The 18,628-nt window shown below is 41.1% G+C and overlaps 2 protein-coding genes across 10 annotated transcripts in view; one reads left to right on the top strand and one right to left on the bottom strand.

Moving 5' to 3' along the window:
- Nucleotides 1–4,754, top strand: part of nup214 (nucleoporin 214) — a 28,204-nt gene extending 23,450 nt beyond the window's left edge. For 3 of the 8 annotated variants that reach the window (XM_060863687.1, XM_060863690.1, XM_060863688.1), the window contains exons 35-37: nucleotides 1,341–1,480; nucleotides 2,631–2,664; nucleotides 2,798–3,958. In XM_060863687.1, coding sequence (XP_060719670.1) covers nucleotides 1,341–1,480; nucleotides 2,631–2,664; nucleotides 2,798–2,837 — 214 coding nt within the window. In that variant the 3' untranslated portion in view covers nucleotides 2,838–3,958. Of the gene's footprint in view, nucleotides 1–1,340; nucleotides 1,481–2,630; nucleotides 2,669–2,797; nucleotides 3,959–4,655 lie in introns of those variants that run through there. The other 5 variants (XM_060863689.1, XM_060863692.1, XM_060863693.1 and 2 more) reach the window with 4 other exon arrangements.
- A 7,228-nt stretch (nucleotides 4,755–11,982) lies between these two features.
- On the bottom strand, nucleotides 11,983–18,565 carry fam78ab (family with sequence similarity 78 member Ab). 2 transcript variants are annotated; one of them, XM_060862668.1, is made up of 3 exons: nucleotides 18,039–18,484; nucleotides 17,181–17,857; nucleotides 11,983–12,966 (listed from the first exon to the last, which is right to left on the bottom strand). In XM_060862668.1, exons 2-3 carry the CDS (start codon nucleotides 17,543–17,545, stop codon nucleotides 12,441–12,443), a joined length of 891 nt encoding a protein of 296 aa, XP_060718651.1. In that variant the 5' UTR covers nucleotides 17,546–17,857; nucleotides 18,039–18,484; the 3' UTR covers nucleotides 11,983–12,440. The 2 variants fall into 2 exon arrangements, with proteins under 2 accessions (XP_060718651.1, XP_060718652.1); XM_060862669.1 differs by lacking the exons at nucleotides 17,181–17,857; nucleotides 18,039–18,484 and adding an exon at nucleotides 18,504–18,565.
- Between the last annotated feature and the right edge of the window lie 63 nt (nucleotides 18,566–18,628).

The raw sequence follows: 18,628 nt of genomic DNA on the forward strand, positions 1-18,628 counted from the left end.
TTTGAGGTTTAGAAAATCAAACACTAACTAATAGGAAACTGTTAGTGTTGGTACTCAATAATGGTCAATAGACACTGAATCTGTTAGTAGCAGCATACATTGAAACACGGGGTGCCAATACTTTACTCTTCAGTGGAATTAAAGAACTTCAAACAGTCACGTAATGTATCTGCAACCAAACAGCTCAGGGCAAAAATACAGGTGCAACCACACACACACACACACACATATATACACATACATACACACACACACACACACACACACACACACATATACACATACATACACACATACTCACACACACACACGTGTATATATACACATACTCACACACACATACACACATAAACATTTATATATACATATATATATTACATACACATATATACACACACACAAACACACATACTCACACACACAAAATCAAATATTTTAGTGTAAGGTGACTTTAAATACAAGAGTCTGGTTTAATATTTTATGGGTTTTCAGGGTTGCTAAGCTTTAAAGCTTTATATTTGCCTGTTGTTGTTTTTATTTATTTATCAGACTTTAAGCGTATTAATTGTTTTTTGGACCATGACAAACGTCGAGTTAAATCAAATGTACTGTATTAAGAAGGACGTTGATCCTCTTATGATGGAAAATCACACAAGTCCACGTGAATCATGTTCACCGATTCACCATTTTGAATTCATGACATCACTCAACACTTCATCTGATTAGATTCTATAAAAAAAAAATCACTTCTCTATCTGTTCATGGGAAACTGTCCTGCTGTGAGATTATCTGGGAATAATAACAGATTATAATAAGGGATTATTCTCGTGTACTTCGGCTCTCGTCCGTCTCCTCGGCATTCCAGGGCTCCACGTGAAGCCGTTTAACTCGGAGCGGTGAACCAATGCAGGGTTAGATTATGAAAAGATAATCCCAAAAGCATGCACCTGTTTCAGATTACACACACACACACACACACACACACACACACACACACCCCTTAGTGTTTCCCAGCTGGTTTATTGCTACTTCATGTTACAAGATTTATTTTGTTTGTTTGTTTTTTTTCTCATTAAATGTCAGGAATCAAAATTAACTGCTTAAAATATCCATCAACATATTTTTCACATCGAATGTATTTGGATTCTTTGATATATATTTATATTTTTTTACCCATAATTTTTATACAAAATTGCACATTTTATTGTGTTCATAATTTGACTCCACTCTTGACTTTTATTAATGTTTAAAAAATCTCCATTTTGTGCTAAAGTGTGATTTTAAAATATTTATTTGTTTGTATGTCTTTGTCATAATGTTTGATTTTTCCCCTCTTGCAGCTTTGCGTCTCCCCCCAGCGGCCCCACCTTCGGCAGTCTGACCCCTCAGAACAGCACGCCGACTTTTGGAGGTTTGGCTCAGCAGACTCCGGGATTCGGAGGCCAGAGCGCCGGCTTCTCAGGCTTCGGTCCTTCCGGAGGTGAGTTCACACCCACACGCCACCTCTTTCACACCCAGCAGTCATGCTTAAGTTTATAGGTTTAACCCTGACGTGATGAGGGCCAGACGTTTTTCTGTTCAGCGAGTAAGCGATGTACTTTTCTATTAAACATCTCTTTCCCAGCCAGAGAGATGTTCTCGTTCTTCATCGTCTCGCTCCGGTACTGCGATCTGTGTAAATTTACAGATCATGAGCTTCTTCTCAAGAAGCCGTACAGACGTCGATGCTAATGTGAAAGATTTTATAGACGAATTTGTCTGAGCCTCAGGTTTACACTCGCCCGTCGTGCTTTATTATACCGAAGGGAACGATCGGTGAAGTCGAAGGAGAGGAACGGCCCGATCGCTCAGATAAAAGCTCATCAGCTCTCACTGTTTTTCTCCATCAGTTTGAAATAAATCTCACCAGAGGAAGTGCTCTGTCCCTCCAGGCCCTGGGTTTGTTGTTCGCTTATGAGAAAGTTCTAAGCTTCCTTATTACTGCACATTCCACCGAAGATGTAGAGCGTACAGATGAAATGAATGAATAAATATTCCATTAAGATCACGTCGATCCACCTAAGACTAATAAACACAATCTATTTCCATCTAAACTGTCAGTATTTCGTTTTTTTTTCCATCAGGACTAACGATGACCGTCGACCAACAAATCGTTCAAAAAAAAAAACAAAACACCATCAAACCCCCCTTAAATATTACCACCGACATCCACCCATAGTGGTATTTTCAATAAAACACCATGAAACCCCCAACATTATCCTTAAAAACACTCGCGTGTCAGACGTTTGTAAAGAAACACCAAATCTAACGGGTTTATTTATGTTTGTGTGTCTTCAGACATGGTAGATGAGACCGGGAGAGGAGAACGTTCTAGATACTTTTCAGTAATTACACACTGCTACAGAGAACCAGACGTTTTTAACCACAAACACCGCTGCTTTCTCATCCTGTAGTGTGCGTTAGAGGCAGAAGCTGATGTCGAGTCGACGCGAATGTGGGACATATTAGTAATTTAACTGTGTACACTGTAATTAATTACCGTGCCATTTCTCACTGGTGGGACAGACTGTTTTTGGTGTGTGTGTGTGTGTTACCGTTTGTTACCTATTTGTTGTTGTTGTTTTTTTAAGGTTTCGGGGGCTTCGTGAATACGAACACCAACCAGTAAGTCAGTATTCCAGTTACTATCGACACTCTTCATAATGAAATTCAGTTAAATGACTTTAAATGCAAAGATTTTTGCTTCTGTTGTTTTCTTCTCTTTTGGGATTAATTTAAAGTGTTTATTTATGGCCAGGTTCTTCAGAGACGATTCCTTACAAACAGTCATGCAGTAATGAGTGATGGGTGGAGAAGCCAAAATTTATACCTTTTTTTTTTTTTTGTTTTGTTAATTTGTTTTTTTCTAGGTCGTCTTCTCAGACATTTGCTGGTTGGAGAAGCTAGTAGCTGGAAGCTTTGTTCTTCTCACACTCTGTAATTAGATTAGTGTTTTTGGGAAAGAGGATCTCTGAAATCTCAATCATGTTAAAACCCTGTGTTCATCCTTAAAGCATCAGATTCTTTAACAAAGCCTGGCACGACTCGGACTTTCTCTGACAAAACGCTACGTTTTTCGTGAAAAACAACAATGTTTACAGTTGAATAGGCCAATAAACACCTCTGTTAGTTCATCTTCTAACACCAGTGTTCTCCTTCAAACACCATGCACACGTTCTTCATTTAAACACCATTAAAGCCCAATGTTCTCGAACTGAAGACCATCATACTCCAACAATGCCAATGAAAAATAACCAAAACTCAACAGACCAACAAACACCAGCTATTTTTATTAAACATTATGAAACACCAACATTCTCCTTCGAAAGAGAACGACACACCAATATTTCCTTTAAAGCACCAACCATCACCATGGAAACTCCATCAAAAAGCAACTTTCTCCATTAAACCACCACCAAACACTGACAAAGTAAATACTGCTAAGGAAACCAACATTCTGTATGAAAGCTAGCAGATTCCATAAAATACAACCAAACACCAACATCCTCGTTAGATCACCAAAAATCACCCATGAAAATTCCCCCAAACCCAACGTCCTTCATTAAAAAGTGCTGTACGGCTGCGTGCTGGTTCATCTCTCGGTGTTTCCAGGGAACTGGGCTTACAGGGTGAAGGCACCGAGTAGGATTGAGGCGTCAGAGACGTTACTCGCTCCCTCACACACGCTGAATGCGATGTTGTGTTTCCATGACGATTTGTGAGGCTTGTGAATCGAAAAGGATTTTATTTTATACACTGCACGAGTTCTGAATAAACGACGAATTAAATGTAACGTCCTGCATGGCGGCGATAAGACGAGCTTCAAATAAGATGAATGAAAGAGATGTGCAGTTTCTTTTGCTATATTTTTATGTGGGTTTGAATTCGTATAAAAAATAAAGCAGGCTAATTAAACTCATTATTTCTCTCTAGTTGTCTTTTTTTTTCTTTTTTTTTTAAACATGGAAGTAACCGAAGAGTTTTTATTCGTGTCTTTAGGCAAAGTTTTAAAAAAAAGTTCTTCTTTCACAATAAGGAAAATTGAAGCTTGTGTTTCATAGTGATGTAAATGTTTGTGAATGACGCTTTAATAATCTTTCCTGCTCACTGTTTAATGCTGAATAGCCTTATGGACATTTAACTGCTTCACAGAAAAGAACCCTATTTTAACCCTCTTAAAAGAAATTAGACCTAAATGATGGAACAGATACTGTGTAGGGATGTAAATAATAAATATTTTATCAGGGGGGAAAAAGTACTAAATGAGAATAATTACCAAAAAGATCAAAGTGTACAGACAGAGTGACAGACAGATGTCTGGTGTACAGACAGAGTGACAGATAGATGTCTGGTGTACAGACAGAGTGACAGACAGATGTCTGGTGTACAGACAGAGTGACTGACAGATGTCTGGTGTACAGACCGAGTGACTGACAGATGATTATTTAACCAAGCTAGTAAATGAAATAATAAACGTTTCGATCATTTCGTAGCGTTTCGTCCTGCAAACAAAGTCGTTTTCATCCCATTTGTGTTTATCTGATACGAGCGTGTCAGCTGTCTGCCCTCTTCCGCATTCGTGAGTGATGATTGGCCAGTGTGTCTGTGATTGACAGGAGATGAGAGAGAGAGAGAGAGGGAGAGAGAGAGTCATCCATCCGCCTCCACCCAGACAGCAGGATAAACAATAGCAACAACAGTGTCAACATTTTTCTGTCTTACTAGTGCTTCAGTGCTGTATATGTTTTTTGTTTTTTTTTGGTTTGTTTTTTTTTTTCTTTTTTTCTGTGTGATCGTCCTCCAAATGCCGGAGCAGAGGATGTGTAATGGGGCATTGTCACTCCCACTCACTTCTTATCTTTCTCTTGTTAGGAATAACGAGCTGCCGCAGTGTTCAGGTCACGTCGTGTGACTCACAGACTTTGTACCTCCTCATGTGATGCTTCAGAAGTCAGTTTGTCTGTTTATTTATTTTTTTATTTTTTTTTATTTTTATTTTTTTATTTTTTTTCGAGGACCAGGGCCATATTTCACTCCTGATGTGTTTGAGCGAGGGTGAAAATGGCAGCGAGGGGGTTTTTAATTATCCTGTTTTCCATCAGAAACTCCTAATTAGCGTGCGAGCGTGGAGTTAATGGGATGCGGAGGAAAGAAACGAACAAGAAGCAGCTTTTTATTTTCGGAGCTGCGGCAGAGCGATCTGTAATTTTTGTCGATTATTATCAAAAGTTGTCCTCAGCAGGGCAGTAAAACACCGCAGCCTGAAAAAAACAATAAACACGCTAATGACTCCAGCTTTCTACCAACTACAGTGTTGTTCTGTTGTCCTGCATCACACCGACTCATCATCATCATCATCATCATCATCATTGTGTGTGTCAACGCACTTGGCCAATAAATCTGATTCTGATTCTAATATCAGAACCTGATGCTTTTTCAGCTCAGAAGTTTGAAGCCATTCAAAAGAAATACTGTTTAATGTTCATTGTCTCTCAGTAGCATGTTGTGACCTCGTATCTCACAAAATCGCTCAACGGAAGAGTCGCTAGATCTCAAAACGTTCAGGAAGTGTGAGGGATCGCGTTCCCTGTGGCGTACGTCATACATCACACACACACACACACACACACACACGGTCTGCACTTACACTTTGCGTTTGTTTACCAGAATTTGTTTGCTAAAAAAAAATTTATTCGATTTAATTGATTATTTGCTTTAAAGCAAGATCTTGATGGACGCTGACAATTTTTACACCGGCGCAAAAAATAAAGAAATCAATCAATCAACCTACTGACTTTCTTGTACATCTGCTAGCATAAAGAAAAAACAACACACACACACAACCAGAGACGACGAGAATCGTCCTGTTGCTATAAACAAGTCTTTATATTGTTATATAAAGGTTATAATAGGTTATTATAAGGTTATAAGGTTATATTGATCTGATCTGATCTGAGGTCGGTTGTACTGTCTAGAATTTGAGCGAATTATTGTTCAGAAAAGGAACAAAGGAAAATGCAGGCAAGAATAGCAGGTTTTTTTTTGTTTTGTTTTTTTTTTCTTTTTTCTGTAGCTCTAAATGACCTGGATTAAAAAAGCCTTAGTGTGATGTGAGGCTTAGAGAAAGAGTGTTTGCTGTTCATTACAGACTGAGACAGGTGTACGTTAGCCGCTAACGGCTTTCTGTAAATTTAGCTCAGCGCTGAGGAACGCTAGCCATCTGGGATTATCCGAGCGACTAACTTTAGCTAAAATAACACATCTATCTATACATTAAAACAAACTCTGATTTTATTTCAGCATCTCAAGTTGAACAGAATCTTTCAGAGGTTGATTTTTGGTGTTTAACGTGAAATTTCAGACGCCTGAGTGACGATCGGCGCCGCTGAGTCGAGTGACTCAGGTTGATCTGTTACTTCCTGTGAAGTTCATGATAACTTTTCGTCAGAGATGTTAAGACCCAAACGTCTGACTTTCTCGCAGCCGCTTGCCGCGTAACACAGGAAACTGTTCTGTGACTTTTATCATCTTTGTGCTCTGTGTAGCAGAGACATGACCGGAATTCGAAGCTGCTTATGTTAAAGTACACAGATATACGTCGCTATAAATAGCCGAAGGTCCTCCGAGTCCACGGCGAGTGTTGTGTGTGTTCAGAGGCATAAAGAATTTAAAGAGCATTAGCGGCGCGTTTTAAATATCAGCCGAGAGATCGTTACGGCAACGTTCTCATGCTATCTGTCGTGTATACAGATACAAGGAACGCAAATAGAAATGTTATATCTATCTGGAACATTTCACCTGGTACATGTTAAGACTATGATCTGTGTAATGTGGGAAATTTGTAAAGTCTGAATTAGTTTTTAAAATTCGATTTTAGTTTCTATTATACTTTTATTTCCATATGTGATTCTTACATGATTCGTTTATTTTCACAATTAGTTTTTTTTTTTTTTACCCATTTGATTCTTACATGATTCATTTAAAGCACTTTCACTTCTGCTGGATGTCTGTGTTTCCTCTGAAGAGAATTGTTTTGCAGAATTATTTTGAAGGCTGACATCCAAGAAACCTTCTCAGCTTTTTTTAAGCTTTTTGTTTTTATCCTGCTTCACACATGCGCTTGATCCAAATCACCCACAAAATTGATTCACTTCCTTTTTGCTTTATTTCACTTCCTCGTTTTCACTCATGCCTCTTGTCCCTTTCCCCTTTGTTTCGAGTCTGATACATCTGTACAACTGTGACACAATTCCACATAACAGAAGTTACAAACAACCTGAAACCTAATTACAAACGATTCATATATGTCCACATGTGATTCTTACAAACGATTCATTTATTTCCACATGTGATTCTTACACAGTGTTTTGTGATATGTACGTGATTTCTTTTTGATTATGTTGGATAAAGAAGACACCCACAAAATGTTGCAATGAGTTTTTATTTTTTATTTCAGTACAAATTTTTCACATTGTGCATTTGTCAGTTCGACTCGTTTGTCAGTAACGCTGTCTGGTTTCAAGTATTGATCGATGGCAGAAGCTGCTTTAAAAAGACAAAACAAATAAACAAAAAAATTCTAAATTCATCAGAATTCAGCAGCTCTTCTTCATTCTAGCATCACTGAACTCTTTCTTCTCCCTCTCTCTCTCTCTGTCTCTCTCTGTGTGTCTCTCTCTCTCTCTGTCTCTCTCTCTGTCTCTCTCGCTCTCTCTGTGTCTCTCTCGCTCTCTCTGTGTCTCTCTCTGTGTCTCTCTCGCTCTCTCTGTGTCTCTCTCTGTCTCGCTCTCTCTGTGTCTCTCTCTGTCTCGCTCTCTCTGTGTCTCTCTCGCTCTCTCTGTGTCTCTCGCTCTCTCTGTCTCTCTCTGTGTCTCTCTCCCCCCTCTCTCTCTCTTCACCTTTGTCAGTGGTGTAACGTGTCATACTGTTTATTAAATAAACTTTATTACATATCAGAAGTGGAAGAAAAACGATCTCTTAAAGCTGTTATTAACACTTTATCGCTTGTAAAGTGTAATCTTTATAAACTAATAATAGGATTTTTAAATATAATAAAAAATAAAAAAAAAGGTTTTTGCAATTAATATATTTGAGATATTTTGTAAATATTTTCCAATGTTTTGCTGATTGACAAACAGCTGATTGGCTGAAAATATAAAATAAGTTCTATATATTTTATATAAATGTAGCTCTGTATTTACTCACACTGCAAAATAATGATATACAAGTAGTTATAAAAATATCGTTAACACGGGTGAACATTTCTGTTGAGATTATAAATGAGGTGTGAGACGTGACCGAGGTTTTGAGATCAAACAAGAAGAAAAACTTTTCACTTTTCTAACTCGGCCAGATGATTTTTCTCCTTGCTAGAAATCCATCTTTAAAATGAGAGATCTTTCTTCGGTAGTGTTTCAAGTGTGACGTTAGCTCGAGGCAGGATGAGGAGAGTCTGATCCTTTATTTGGGTTTATTATAATGTTCTAACAGATAAATACTGAAATAATCAGATGATATTCAAGATATTTTCACTTTGCAAATAATTTTTTTGGGGTTTTTTTTTGCAGCTCTTGTCTCTCAGCCTCCTGGCAGAGTGTTATTTATAAATGAGTTAAGTGTGTGCGTGTGTGTGTGTGTGTGTGTGTGTGTGTGTGTGTGTGTGTGTGTAAAGACTATCATGAGTTTTAACTACTGGATACATTGACAAAGTCTACATAAAGATGGAGATGTTTGGAAGCTGTGGGACTTCATCTGTTAGAGAAGGAAGTAGCTCTTCTCTTCTTCCACACTGAGACGCTGCATTTTTCATCACAAAACACGTTAAATATTACATCTGTAATTTATCCCATGAGTGAGAGTGAGCGTGAGAGTAACAGTGAGAGTAACAGTGAGAGTGACAGTGAGAGTGAGAGTGACAGTGAGAGTGACAGTGAGAGTAACAGTGAGAGTGACAGTGAGAGTGAGAGTGACAGTGAGAGTGACAGTGAGAGTGACAGTGACAGTGAGAGTGAGAGTAACAGTGAGAGTGACAGTGACAGTGACAGTGACAGTGAGAGTGAGACTAACAGTGAGAGTAACAGTGAGAGTGAGACTAACAGTGAGAGTGAGACTAACAGTGAGACTAACAGTGAGAGTAACAGTGAGACTAACAGTGAGAGTAACAGTGAGAGTGAGACTAACAGTGAGAGTGACAGTGAGAGTGACAGTGAGAGTGAGACTAACAGTGAGAGTGAGAGTAACAGTGAGAGTGACAGTGAGAGTGACAGTGAGAGTAACAGTGAGAGTAACAGTGAGAGTGACAGTGAGAGTGAGACTGACAGTGAGAGTGACAGTGAGAGTGACAGTGAGAGTGAGACTGACAGTGAGAGTAACAGTGAGAGTGAGTTCTGTGTGATGCTCTCTTCATCATTTGGGTTTAGGATGAAAAATAAGTTTTTCCTCTGCAGCATGAACATCACCTCGATTCACTCTGCTGGAATTAAGATGCTGCTCGAGTCTTTTTCTCTCTTCCCCTCTCTCTCCCTCCCCCCTCTCTCTCCCTCTCCCCCTCTCTGTCTCTCTCTCCCCTCTCTCTCTCTCTCCCTCTCCCTCTCTCCCCCTCTCTGTCTCTCTCTCTCTCCCTCTCTCTCTCTCTCTCTCCCCCTCTCTCTCCCCCTCTCCCTTTCTCTTCCCCTCTCTCTCTCTTCCCCTCTCTTTCTCTTCCCCTCTCTCTCTCTCCCTCTCCCCTCTCTCTCTCCCTCTCCCCCCCTCTCCATCTCCCCCTCCCTCTCCCCCCCCCCCCCTCTCTCTCTCTCCCCCTCTCTCTCCCCTCTCCCTTTCTCTTCCCCTCTCTCTCTCTTCCCCTCTCTCTCCCCCTCCCTCTCCCCCTCTCTCTCCCCCTCTCACTCTCCCTCTCTATCGCTCTCTCTCCCCCTCTCTCCCTCTCTCTCCCCCTCTCCTTTTCTCTTCCCCTCTCTCTCTCTTCCCCTCTCTCTCTTCCCCTCTCTCCCCCCCTCTCTCTCCCCCTCCCTCTCTCCCTCTCTCCCTCTCTCTCTCCCCTCTCTCTCACCCCCTCTCTCTCTCTTCCCTCTCTCTCTCCCTCTCCCCCCTCTCTCTCTCCCTCTCTCTCTCCCTCTCTCTCTCCCTCTCTCTCTCTCTCTCTCTCTCTGCTCTAGTTTCATCAGAATAACTGTGTGAGCTGCATATGGCCAGCGCTCCGTCCTCCACACCCTTTCCCTTATTCAGTAAATGCTCATTAAGGCCCTGATCACCAGGGGGACTCGCTGTTAAAGGAAAATAATCCATGAGGATTAATGCCATAATGTTTTATTCCTCTTACACCACATCATCCTGCCGAATAAAGCACTGTTACAGCTGCCTGTTTCACTCGTCCTCTCGGAGTCCCCTGACACTGGAGACTCTCTCCGTAAACTGGCCCAGTGAACGAGCCGTTGCTATAGAAACGCTGACATTTTAGGAAAAGATTTAAAGCTGTGATCATCAGAGCTGCGGGTACTGAAAATTACTGTTAAATTACTATTAAAATCCACGCTTTCTGACCAATCAGAGGTCAGAACTCGGCAGCATCGTAAACAGGAACGTAAATAAATCAGAGGAAGTCTAACAAACAGCTTTGACTTAATAAACACCGCGTATGTCATAAACTCCTCAGGACATGAAGACGTTTATTCGTCTCTGCTGCTGCTCAGGTTCCTGAAGTCGGACCGTCAGTTTCAGACCTTAAATAAGCAGCAGGGAAGTTTGTGAGTTTTGGGTTTCATCACGGTTACAGAGACGGAAGTGGGCGTGAGAATTCATCTGAACTGCAGGTTTTCTGGAGAAAACCACCCTCAAAAAAACCCCCTTAGTTTTAACTAACAGATCGTCATCGATGCATCTCTTCTGTTATTTAATTATCGTCTCCGTTTTAAACTCAATCACCTCGGACACGACCCGGAGTTTTATAGAGAACGAAAGATTTTTTTTTGAATTGCGTTTGGAATTTTTTAGATTTTGCAGGGTTTTTTTTTGTTGTCTGTAATTTATTTATTTATTCTGAAGTCCAGCTGGATTTAGACTGTAGGACAATCACACCTGGAATTAATGAAATATTTACAAATCAATTTTAGGCTTTAATTGGTTTCATACGCCTCCTGAAAATAATTAATAAGATTAATAATTTTAAAAAATAAAATGACAAACTTATTTCAGCACGTCATGTAACTGGAAACAGATATAAAGTAAGCAATAAAACTTCTAGATCTAGAAATAAAACCCTGTTGTTAGAGGAAACTAATCAGCTCAGTGTAGTACCCCCTCCCCATCTCTCTCTCCCCATCTCTCTCTCTCTCTCGTTGATTATTTTCCTCTAACTGTACAACACTCAGTGTTTTATTCTTTCTTTATGGCGTTTGCATCATCGTGTCCTTCAGCTTGTTTAACAGAGAGCAGTTTTCTTTCTGTCAGCACACGTGATCAATTTTTAATGAGTGTATCGATCAGACGTCTGTGTGAGAGGGTTCGTGTTCTAGAGGAAAGCATTTGCACAAAAGCAGAGAACTAAAACGGAAAAAAGTGGAAAAAAACATTGTCGTCACTTTTGGGGATGTGTGGAGGGTTGTTGGGATTGTGTGTGTGTTTGTGTGTGTTTGTGTGTCATTTTCTCTTGATTCATCGAGTGCTGATGAAGGTGACGTGGTTTTGATCAGAAACAGAACGTGGCTCTCGTTAGCGAGCTCTCGTTACGATTCGGTGGCTGAACCTCTGCACTTGAAGGACATCCAGCAGATTCAGGACCGTTTCTCTAATTCACTCTGCATCATTCTGATAAAGTTTCCTTTTAGTCTACAGAGAATAAATCAAGCCAAAATAACCCAAACTGTCTCATGGAGTTACTTCTAGCCTCGAAACATAAAACATATCGGTGTTAAACCGTGTGCCTTAAAAAAATTATTATAGAAGTAATAAAATGAACACAGTCCTTTATATCGTGATCATGAGGCGTGGATGGATGAGGCTTTACTGCGTTGTGTGTGTGTGTGTGTGTGTTTGGTTAAGGCTAAAAGCTTTTTTGCAGAAGAAAGCGATGTAAACTTAAGGCAGCATGGATTCAATGTCTTCTCTTGTATAAAACTCATTACTACAAATTACTTAACACAAAAACTGTACCTTCACTGAAGCCACGCGGACACGCAGACAAGCTCCCCCAATAAATAAATACCAATGGTACGTTCCAATGCAAAACACACTGATAAAAAGGTTTTTTTTGTTTGTTCCTTTTTTGCAATGGCCTCATTTAGCACAGTGATCCCGACCCTTTCTGTAATAAGAAACGCTGCTCAGCTCCTCGCTTGTGTTTCCACTGGAGCAAAAATTTACCTCAAGTTTGATTTCCATTTTTAAAAAAATATTAAAAAATGTGCTCAGTATTTAGGAGGGATAACCACCACTGGAACTCCAGTCCTGGGCCTCCACATGAGGACTTGTGCATCGTTGGCGTTGGGTTTGACCATGGCGTTGGACGGGATCGGCTCGTTTTTTCCCAGCAGTTGCGGCTGTTCCTGAGCGACAGGCTCCAGAAGCTTGGCTCGTTTCCCCAGCGGTTTGTCCGGATCCACCTCGATGTGCAGCCGCATGCGCCAGCGCACCGTCTGCAGCACCACCAACTCTCCTGAAGCCTGGTTGATAGCCACCAGCCACGTGGTGAAACTCTGGTCCCTCCATATGTTGCTCAGCATGGGCACATTGCTCTCACTCACCGGGATGCCCCACGTCACGCTCGGGTAGAAATTGTCGTTCATGCTGATGGTGAATTTGGTGTCTTTCTTGGTTGGACCCACGACAGTGCAGGTCTCCGTGGTGTTGCCATACCAGGGGTAGTTCACGCCGTCCGAGTCGCTGATGGCTTTGATTTTACCATCACGGAGATCCGGAAGCTCCCAGCTCGACCTACGGACAGGGAAAAGAGTCAGGAAGAGCCTGAGAAGGAAGACGCTCAGGTTTGGTTCAGATGCTGAAGATTTATCAGCCGTTAAAACATCTTACACAAAACGTTGAACGACGCATTTAACGTTAAAGAATAACGTTCCAGAAATGAGACTGAAAGCCACTTTACAGTCCCTGAGATTGACTGAGTCACGCTAAATCACTGACACTAGCAGCAGGCACCAGGCACATCTTTATATTTAGCTCCTCAGAGGGGAGAGACATCCGTCTGTCTCTCTGTCTGTCCGTCTGTCAGTCTGTCAGTCTGTCAGTCTGTCCCTAAAGAACTCCCTACTGAGTATTAATTCAAATTCAAATGTATTTCTATAGCGCTTTTAACAATGGACATTCAAAGAAGCTTAACAGAACAGAACATATAATACAAAAAGTTAATAAAAAGATTAATATTAGATATATATTTAAATGTGTTTGTATTCATCCCTAATGAACAAGCCTGAGGTGACTGAGGCGACTTCAAGTGTTATTTATTACTCAAGAATAATCACACGGCAGTCCTGAGCCCTCGGCTGCTTCAGATGACCTTCTAAGGTGAAGCTTTTTGGGATTAAAATCAGTGGATGAACAAAAAGAAAAAAGGAGACAAATAAACATGATGTTGAAGTCAGCATTAAGGCTTTAATGTGCTATTCACACACACACACTCACACACACACTTCACACACACACACACACACACACTTCACACAGCTGTCTGCTGTGAACCAGATCACTGACATTTTCATGTGATTATTTTTTCTTTGTATTTCTCGACTATGTGAATCTCTGGTCCTGTTGGTAAAATAAAAAATCACAGCTACAATTTTTTATACAACAGTAAAACAGTAGTTTATAGATTTTCCTGCATGATTATGATGTATGGAATCGATATTTATGAAGCAGTTCTTCCATCTGAACAAAACAACCCTGTGTGATTTTAAGCCCCGCCCCCAAACAAGCCCAGATTCAGTCGTGGGTGTGGCTTCGCGCGTGAACACGTTTTAGAGAAATCTGTGTTCCTGTAAGTTAAGACTGATTTGGATGGTCAAGTGTTTTCAGCTTCCTGAATGAGTCCTACTTAGAAACCTTGTTCTACATAAAACTGGTGAGTGTCGCCGCACTGGGGCTTGTTTTTAAGAGTCCACACTGAAGTTCAAGATTCTTTTACTGACTGCAGAAAAATGTGACCTTTCTGATGGAAGCACGAGGATAAGCAGAGACCCACGAGTTGCCTTTATCTCCTCACACTGGGATTACACGTAGATGATGCTGTGTGTGTGTGTGTGTGTGTGTGTGTCTGTGTGTCTGTGTGTCTGTGTGTGTGTGTTATTTTTATAAAAGAGGTTAATATAAAAATGTCGCCCATCTGATACTTACTCTGTTCCTTTATAAATAGTCACGTACACCTACATTGTATCTACACTCACTCAGTATCTACCCAGCTGCTGCAGTGCACAAAGTATTGGCACCCCCTTCTACCCCATCCATCAGTCTATAAGCACAGAACTGAGCAGGTATTATTTGGGAGGTTCATGATAACTCCAGTACATTAACACCGGTGTGTGTGTGTTGTTGCTTAACACTCAGACTGTGTTGAACACACTTCAGTACACACCACACACCTCCAGCATGCAAGAGCTCAACAGTTACGAATAAGACTTTTGCTCCAGTCTCCTCGACCTAAACGCTGCGTCACTGAGCTTCATAATCAAAGCAGAATTCTTTTATATTTCTGTAGCAACTGACTAAAAATTAATAAAACAGATATGCGTCGTTTTGCACCGTAAAGAAAAGAAAAGTCTTCATAAGGTCATTTTAATGAAGTGTAGTTTTATAAATTTGGCCTCAGAAAATGAAAATCTGTTAAGATAATAAAATATAATCTTGTTGTCGACTACAAAGAGCACGATAAAGTGAGGTTCAGCAAATTCTGTGTTACGGATATTTCTGCTCGAGTTCAGAGATTGTGGAGCACTGAACTCTCCGAGCTGCAGTCGTTATTGCTGTGTTCCACACACCTACAGAGTGACCTATGGTACATGACTGAAGCGTGAAGATTCATGAATGTAAAAAAAAAATGACTTCCTGTCTAAGTTGGGTGAGATGCTGTAGCACGCAATAAGTGCTTCTTTATTGAATTACTGAGAAACGAAACCACCCTGCTGCAGATCAGAGGAAGTATCGCCTTCTCTCGGGCTGCTCGCTTTACTTTTAATAGAAGATCTGAAGCTGTGTGTGAGTGAGAGAGAGAGAGATCGATCTCTGTGTGCACGAGGGACTGCCTTTTAACACCCAGCTGTTAATTAGCGGGTCAGAAAAGTTTGACCTTATAGCTGAAAAAAGTAAAACAAACCAAACTCTTTTTATCAAGCACACGTTACACTGGTGTTATAGCACAGGATGTATGACGAGAGCGATGCCAGTAACTAACCTTATATATCCACACACACACACACACACACACACACACGACGGCATGCAATCAATCTCTGACAATGAAGCATCTTTTTTTCTGTATCTTATACAAAAACAAATCAAAGCTTCCTCTGATGATGTGTGTAAACATCTGTGTAAACGTTTCCAAGAAGCAGATTTGTCAGTACGTGACTCTGTACGTCTCACTCAGCAGATCCACTCCATCGCTTCATTTTAACATGCACGTGATTAACATTCTGGTATAAATGGTTAAAAGGTTTAGAGTGGTCGCTGGTTAAGAGAAGAAAAGCAGATTAGGAGTAATTAGAACTATGTGGATTCAGTTGTAGGTGAAGCATGTTGATGAAATGGGTTTGTTCCAAAAGCCTTGAACTGGTGATGAGTGAAATGATTCAACTCATAGTTTCTTTTCCAAGAATTAAAAGCTCTGCTCAATTAGAAACTTTCTTTAAACACTGTTGCTAGCCTTAGAGTCGCTCGCTGCCTGAAGGCTTTTTTTTTTTTTTCAGAAAGTAGGTCATGGTGTGGTTTCTACAACAGGAAGTAGGCCATGAGAAACCGTTACAGGATCTGGGCTACATAATGTCACTGAACGTCTCAGCCACAACTTCTGTACCGAGATCACCAAGAGCTTCTGAACCGAACAGGAGCGAAGCGGTTAAGATGATCATCCTAAACCACCATCACCTCCATCACTTCTGAGTAGGTTTTAGGTTTTGTCCTCAGAACCTCAGAGAACCTTTTGCTTTACAATGTCTGCAGAGATAATTATTCTGTCCGGCGGCTCTGACAGCAGCGCAGCTCGGTCAAACACGTCAGTGTCTCTCTTCGTCTTAATAAACAAAAAAAATTAGGAAATGAGGAAACAGGTGTTTATAGCAGCTTAAAGTGACGTGATGTTCTTTAACAGGTTGCCATGGTGTAAGAGGAATAAAACAGTTGGTGACATGCTGTTAGAGGAAAGTAATCAACAGTAACTCCGCCCCCCAGATCATGCATTGTGTCAGTCATGTTTGTTCACGTCTACATCAGCAGCAGCATTTATTATAAAGTCGGTATTAATTGCAAATCCACAAATAAAAAAAAACAATACTAACTGTTTGATCAAAACAAAAGTAATGGCACCTTAGAAACGAATGGAAGTGATATCCTGTGCCTATGGTATCTGATGCTCTTCAGTGGCTGAGCTGCGTTACTAAAGCATTTAGTCATCTGATGTATTTTCTCCTGTTCGTCTCTAAAATAAACTTTAAGCTTTATGAATTTTGTGGCTGTAGCTAAGCGTAAATTTAACGTTCTTTGGTACGGCTGATCGATGTTTATCAAATCACACAAAAATACAAAGAAAGCCAACATTTTTTTGTCAAATATGTAGTTTGGTGAAAATGTTTACATATTACTTTGCTGAAAAAAAAAAAATAATCGAGGCCCAGAGGAATATAGATTCTGATGTGTGTCTTTAAAACTCAGTCAGATGGCTGTCCTTATGCTGCTCTTGTCCTGGGAGCACAAACTCAAAAACACCTCTTATCTAAAACACCACATGTGACACAGCAACGATAACAAGAATGTGTCTTAATTATTGCGATATTTTGTAGAGTCGAATATGGGAGCCTGCCTCAGTCCGCTAAGTCACTCCGTGTTAACAGTAATGTCCTATAGGAATGTTTATATCTATTATATCTATAAGATAACGCAAAATCATAAACCCAGCCAACATGGCAACCCGGTCATGAGTCACTTACATGCCCTCGGCTCCGTATCGGTTGTAAAACTCCATGTGGTTGCACGCCTGGATCCAGCCCACTGTCCATGTCTCCTTGGCGGCCACCGGGGGCACGAGAACGCGCGCGGTGGCGCGGAAGTGCGGCGTCCGGTAGCGCAGGACGACGCTCGAGGACTCGTCGATGCTGGTGGGGTTCGGATCAATGGAGGCGGTCACCTCGAGCACGGCGATGCTCTCGCGGAAACTCTTAGGCTTGCACCTGAGGCTCTGGATGCAGCCCATGGCGTTGAACAGCAGCAGCAGCAGCAGCAGCGACGACGAGATCCACCACAGTAATGTCCCGGAGCGTGCACGAAACCCGAACGAATGCACCGAATATTGCATCCGTGGCGGGGTTTATTTTTGCGTTATTATCGCATTCTCGCTCATGAGATCAAACGGAAACGGTCAACCTCCATCCCTGTCATCTCACTGCTGTGGATGAAAAAAAAAGGAAAGAAAGAAGTCCACAGGAATGACGCTGAAGCGTGGAGGAGAAATTCTGACTTTTCTATCTTTAGATGTCAGCGTGCGCTCGTGCACTCGCGAGTTTCGGTGTCTTCATGATGTCTCTCCTCACCGTTGATCCTCCGGTTACCGGTTGTACGCGCGTGCGTTTGCTCCCAAGCGATAGCGTCCCAAGCGCAGATCTGTAGACTACAGAAAAGTCATCGTTTTTCTACCGAGGATTTCAAAACTAAAAACGGAAGCATTGTAGCCGTAAAATGAAGCGTCATGAACATCCGCGAGCTGTGAACCTCTGAGTTCTGAGAAGTTTAGAAGAGCGGTAATAAAGCGTTGCAGTCTGCAGGAAGACAAGTCAAAAGCGCATCATTACGTGCGTAAAAGCGAGAAGTAAATCATCCATAAGGCGTAAAGGATAAAGAAGCTATAAAGTAGGATCTAAGACGCACCAGGTCACCAGGGATAACGTCTATGGTAACATCTCATCTAAAATAGTATAGTATTTAAAAATATAAACATTTCTATCTTAAATGGATTAAAGTCATGCTGCTTTTTGTAGCAGATGATGATTTAATCCTGGGACTCCGGACTCTTCTCACGCCTGTTAAAAAGTGCATTTTAAAAAGGAGAAAGTGTAAATTCAACATTTCGCATATTCCAAATTTCAGCCATCCCATAAGTGCAACTTTCTGCCTCGCTCCTTCAGGCACAATGTCGAAAATAAATGAGTTAAAATATAACATAATCAAGCACGTCCCACTTCTCTCTCTCTCTCTCTCTCTCTCTCTCCCTCTCTCTCTGGGTGTGTGAGTGTAAAAGTTTTGGCAACCCGTGTTACTTTTCGGTTCCCATTTCTGCGTGGTCTTCTGTAACGCTGCGCTTCTGGTGATTACAACACAGCACAAAAAACCCTCTGGTCTATTTATTTCAAGGGCTCTTGGAAAACGTCGCTTGTCGTCTCCT

The sequence above is a fragment of the Tachysurus vachellii genome, chromosome 26 (genome assembly GCF_030014155.1).
Source record: "Tachysurus vachellii isolate PV-2020 chromosome 26, HZAU_Pvac_v1, whole genome shotgun sequence".
Taxonomy (NCBI): domain Eukaryota; kingdom Metazoa; phylum Chordata; class Actinopteri; order Siluriformes; family Bagridae; genus Tachysurus; species Tachysurus vachellii.